Genomic DNA, 6000 nt, shown 5'->3' with positions numbered 1-6000 from the left:
CAAACCACTATGTACATCTTATTTCCTTTAGAATTTCTCTTTTACATGAACATCCAAGGGGTAGTATTGTAAATTATTTCTTTGGTGGATGTTCACATACTATTGTAGCTACACATACTACACATAGTACACATACTATTGTAGGATGTATTAGTTTGTGAATGTACTTTCACATAGTATACTTATTTCACATACTAGTGACTATAAAAGGCTTTGCTTACTACATGATTTGTACACATCAAGAAGAAGAAGAAAAAGAAGAAGAAGAAGAAGAAGAAGAAGAAGAAACAAAGTCTTCTCTTATATAGATCTCTCTCCTCTCCTCTTCTCTTTCGTTTTAACATATTTCAGAATATTTATTTACAACAGTAATCCATATTTGTGAGTTACTTTAAGCAATTAGAATTTAAGAAGTCAAATTGTAATTATTATAAAATTGGTATTGAGTGTTATTGAATTCACAAGTCTTTTTACTTGTCCACTATTAAGTACAATAATTAATAGGTAATTAAATAGAGAATGCAATAGGTGGTTTTTTTTTTAATAACTATGAGATATAATTAGATATGGTAAATATGACGGATTTTTTAAATTATTAAAAAATTGAGTAATAAAAATAATGAAGGAAAAAATTTGAAAAAAGGAGAAAAAAAAAAAAGAGAAATAGAGGCATCTAAGATATGCCACATAGAATAGGCTAACATTCTCCTTTATCTCTCTCTCTATTTATAATATTAAAAGTGTGAAGATCTTTAGAAAAGTGAATTGAACTTTTTGCCCTTCATTAAAATAGTCCGCTTTAGACAAAATCGTCTTTTACCCTTTTCCCTACAATTAAATTCTTCAAAATAAATATACTAAATTTTTGCTACAGTTAAATTTTAACCAATTTTAACTTTTTTCTCTACTTAATTAAAACCCATATTTTTTTCCCTCCTTTGTTAAAATTGCTTTTACCACATTTAGCTTTTTACTTTACTTAATTAATTAAAACTCACTTTTTTTTTTACTTTGTTAAACGTTCGATTTTTTTTATCCCATTTGATTCCTATTTGGTTTTTTTTTCCTACTTGATTGGATGAAATTATTGTACTATTTTTTTCTCCTATTTATTTCCTGCTTGGTTTCTTTCAACCAAAAAATGATTTTTTTTTTTCCTATACATCCAAATTTGTGTCATCTTTGACTTGTACATTCTGTCCTTCTATATAAATCCTTGAGCTTTTTCATTGTTCATCATTGTAAGCAGTGGTGATCTTTCATTATTTTTCGTCTCAACACAGTTTCAACAATTTTATTTTCATATTTTTGACGTTATATCATTTCTCCCTTTTGTTAATTTAGACACAATATTACTTGTTATGCCAACATAAATTGCTTAGTTTAATTTAGCTTAATATGTTATGTTAATTCAATATATTTTGTTTTCTACTGCTCATAACTAACCTTCTTTATCTATCAACCTACGACATATTCAAGTATATTCTTCTCATCTCACAAATTTACCTCTATTCTACGTTCTTATCGTTCTATGTGTCCTTTTAGTAGAATATATTATAGTAATTTTTATTGCTCATAACTAACCTTCTTTATCTACCCACCTACCAACAAGACTCACATATATTCAGGTATAATTCTTCTCATCTAAAAAATTTACCTCTACTATGAAATTATACGTTCTTCGTTTTGTTTTGTTGCAGTTTACAGGTGATAGATGAATGTCGATCGGTTTTGAGAATTTTTTGGGCTAAAAGTTAGGTTTAATTAAATAGATTCTCCAAAAGATGTTGAATTTAATTATTGTATTTATCTTTATTATTTAAACAAATATCCTATTTAGTGTAACATTTGAACTCAATAAAGTGAGGTGTATATATATATATATATATATATATATTGATTTGTATTTAAAAAATTTATTTAATATGTATAAAAATTAAATTGAGAATTCAGTTACCGACACTTACATATGCTCTCCTAGATTTTTTTACGGAATAATTCATAAAGTTTAAATTCCATCTAATTGGAGATGGAGGGAGGGGAGGGGGTAGGAGGGTCAACATTTGAATGGTCAAAAGATGAACATTGTCTAAAAATTAATTAAAAATGGAAAGATCAAAGCCAAAAATTTCGCAATTTGACTACATCAATGTCCTATATAATCTCATGTCAATAACCAAACCATTTGGCTTCATGTTGGCATGCAACCCAAAAAACCTAAATACCATGGATAACACTTTCCCAACTTCACCTACTCAATGGATGGATCATGATGAAATGCCATATTATTACCAACAAACTGATTTTGCAGTAGAAAATCCACATGAGTATTTTTCTGATTCCACTTTCATAACCACAAAAAATACTCAAAACAGTATTGATCATTATCATCATCATCAAGATTCCGTTATTACTATAAGTCCTGAAAATTCTTCACAAATTTCTGGAAATAATGATATTCATCATGAGTTAATAAGCCCTAAATCCAGCGTAATGAAACCGATTCGAAGAAGGTCTCGAGCATCCAAGAAAACTCCTATAACTCGTCTGAACGCTAGCATCGCGAATTTTCGGGCACTAGTGCAACAACATACTGGATGTCACTCTAGTCCAACATTCAAAAATCAAAAAGGTCCAATTAACCTAAGTTTTGGACCATCAACTGATGATGATCAGAATGAATATAGTTTTGGAAGTTATTATAATCATGAAGATCAAGCTGAGAAATATTCAAAGGACAATAGTTTACAGCAAGAAGAACAAGAGAGTGGTACTTCTGCTTCTGCTGGTTATAGTATCAATTCTGGAAATAGTAAGTTGAGTGTAAATGATTATGGATGGTAGTGCCTAGTTAGAATAGTCGAAAGGAATTTTAATTATTTTCCCAATAGTCAAATTGCAACAGTTTTGCACAATAATATTCAAAGTTCTCTCGATTTTCCTCCTTGATTCTCTTTTACTTTGATTGAATACGTTAAAGTATAAGACTTAAAGAAATTTATCGTATAAAATATTTTAAAAATACTTTTGTTGTTATAAATCATTAATTTCATTAAGAGCTTGTATGGTATAAAGAAAGATGTTTTCTCTCAAGTAAATGATAATTTTTTTTAACTTATTAACGTTTGGATTGGTAAATAAATTAAACAAAAAATACTATTTCAGAAACATTCATATACACTACGAACACTATGGAGCGGGATCGAGTGGGTGTGGGTGTGGGTGGATGTGAGGGAGGTGGCGGTGAGAACGAGCAATAGAATAGAGGACGCACAATTAATGAGAGGAATCTCACTTGTGAAATCTTGTTTTTCATATTACCCGACAAAAGAAGGTCATTTTCTTGACTTTTATAAAACTTATTTTCTTAAATAAATTATTTTTAAAAATATTTTGATGAACCAAACGTAAAATATTGAAGAACATTTTCTACAAAAATTTTCTTCAATCATACGAAACACGGCTTAAGGTTGAAATCGAGAGTCAAACGTTCAATTATTTATAAGCATGAAAATGTATATTATTCTTTTTTACACAATTAATGGCACAAAGGGTAAATCAATTTTCGCTTTTTAGTTCATCCAAATTAAATACAGAGGTGGATAAAGGATGAAAAAGTAAATTAAATGAATAAGAAGCTAACTAGCAATCTACTTATTTAGTTAGTTTGTTCTCTGTCTCCTATAACTATAACTATAAGTAAAGAAAGCTCCATATGGTAGATTGATTTTCGACTGTTGTCAACAAGTCAATGCATATATATGGTAATCTTGAGTCTTGACGCAACCCCTGATAAAGAACCATACAATAAAATACATTCATTTAAACAGTTCGTTTGAAGTTATTGTTATTTTTTGGGTATAAAATGTATTTAATCCGTGAGAATTTTAAATTAAACACAAATTCAATCAACTTATGAACTCTCAGAATGAAGTTTCAAGAACTTCAAACACAAGTTCAAACAGTTGAAGAACATTAATGTGAAGTTCTATTTTCTGGAAAAACAGTAAAACCAACTTAAAGAAAGAGATGAAATAGAAAGAATCAAGTTCATCGAATTTATGGTGTGTCATTGAGAAATTTATTCTCCTCAAGTACCCAAGGTTACGGAATAACTCCTCTCAGGATAAAATGATTCACTTCAGCAAATAGTGTTACCTCAAATTTGCTGAACAACGAACTCGCTCAATAGTTTGTTGATCACAGTAGAATTTTTAAGAAGAAAAACAAGATTGTCTTTCACTTCAAATTTTTTCGTTCCTTTACATGAGGAAAAATTCAGGTATTTAGAGTCAAAAGATGGTGCTTTAGAAAGGAAGCAATGGTTCACGAAATAGTGCACTGTTTTGAAACGACACCTCACCTGCGAACCCACCTGCACGTGTAGGTGGTCCGCATGCGGCCGTAGGTCACGTTTTTGCACAAATCAAACTGTTTTGGCTTGACCTACGCTAGCACCCGCGTCCACACGTCACCAAGTGTGCACAGGTCATCTTTACGTTATCAAAGAGTGCACATGCCATCAGTGGCAGATCCAGAATTTTTACCCAGGAAGTTCGAACAAAAAGTATAGTTAAAACATCTTTTTAAAGTAGTAGTACCTCAAATAGTGGTATAGTTAATATAATAACCAACAGAGGATAAAATTAAAAAAGAATAGTAAGTAAGCCTCTCAAGATAAAATAATTCACTTTAGCAAATAGTGGTACCTCAAATTCGCTGAACAACAAACTCAAGCAATAGTTTGTTGATCACACTAGAGTTTTTAAGAAGAAAAACAAGATTGTTTTTCACTTCAAATTTTTTCGTTCTATTACATGAGAAAAAATTCGTATTTATAGTTAATAGGTGGTGCTTTAGAAAATAGTGCACTGTTTTGAAATGACGCTTCACCTGCGGCAAGTGGCCCACATGCGGCCGCAGGTTGCGTTTTTGCACAAACCAAAATATTCTGGCTTGACCTACGCTAGCACCTGCGTCCACAGATCACCAAGTGCGCGTGCAGGTCGCCTTTACGTTATCAAAGAGTGCAAATGCCATCTATGGCGGATCCAGAATTTTCACTTGAGGAGTTCGAAAAAATGGTATAGTTAAAGCATTTTTTTAAAATAGTAGTTGTAGCTGTACATAACCAACAAAAGATAAAATTTAAAAAGAATACTAAGTAGCCATTTGGCCATAGAATTTTTTTCCTTTTTTCTGAAAAATTATTTCACTTTAGTGAAAAAAGTGAAAACACGCTGCGTTTGGCCATGAATTTTTCACTCATACTTCTCTCACAAAATTTCAAAAACAACTTTAATTTATATTCATGGCCAAACACAACTCCAAGTCCAACTCCAACTCCAAAAAAAAGTAATTTTCATGGCCAAACGGGGCCTAGTAAGACTGCACACCTAGCAGGGATCGAACCTGCAACGTGAGGGTTAACTAGCGACCCAAGTAGTGCAGCCTAGTATCACTGAGCTATGATTCATCATTGATTTAAGTTGAACAAAGTTAATATATGTACAGAAATATAGAAAATCTATTTTATATATACCGTATAATTTTTTGTCGAAGGGGTTAAGGTGAACCCCCGACACCCACGTAGGTCTTTTCCTGAATGCCATATGCATCCACAAATGAAGAAAATTATTTTCTATCGAATTTTTGGATTAAAAACTTCACTAATTCGTAAGTTTCAAATGAATTTTTTCCAAAAAGTTAGTCTTTCTTCTTTTTCCAAAGCTAATCAAGTGACGACAATAGAGGAAGGCTTGTTTTGTTTTTACCTCACTATCCACATGTAGGAATTTTGCTCAATACATGCATAAGAAAGTTTCTTTCTCCGACCAATGTGGGAGAACTTTACTTCCTTAAAGTGAACACACAACATAATTCACTTTTCCCTCCATTTATTCCCTCTATTTTCCATTCACATTCACAATTAGAGTCCAACGGTTATTTATACTCCAACATTTATTTTTACTTTGTTATGTTCTGTTTACGAGAACCAAA

At 31.2% G+C, this 6000-nt stretch overlaps 1 protein-coding gene across 1 annotated transcript; it reads left to right on the top strand.

Annotated features, from left to right (window-relative positions):
• The first annotated feature begins 2493 nt into the window (after window positions 1-2493).
• On the top strand, window positions 2494-2844 carry LOC107857938. Its single transcript, XM_016702703.1, has one exon. It carries the CDS (start codon window positions 2494-2496, stop codon window positions 2842-2844), a length of 351 nt encoding a protein of 116 aa, XP_016558189.1.
• The last annotated feature ends 3156 nt before the right edge of the window (window positions 2845-6000 follow it).

This window comes from Capsicum annuum, chromosome 2, assembly GCF_002878395.1.
Source record: "Capsicum annuum cultivar UCD-10X-F1 chromosome 2, UCD10Xv1.1, whole genome shotgun sequence".
Lineage (NCBI taxonomy): Eukaryota > Viridiplantae > Streptophyta > Magnoliopsida > Solanales > Solanaceae > Capsicum > Capsicum annuum.
The sequence above is the reverse complement of the archived record's forward strand: the minus strand, read 5'-3'. Positions and strand labels throughout refer to the sequence as shown.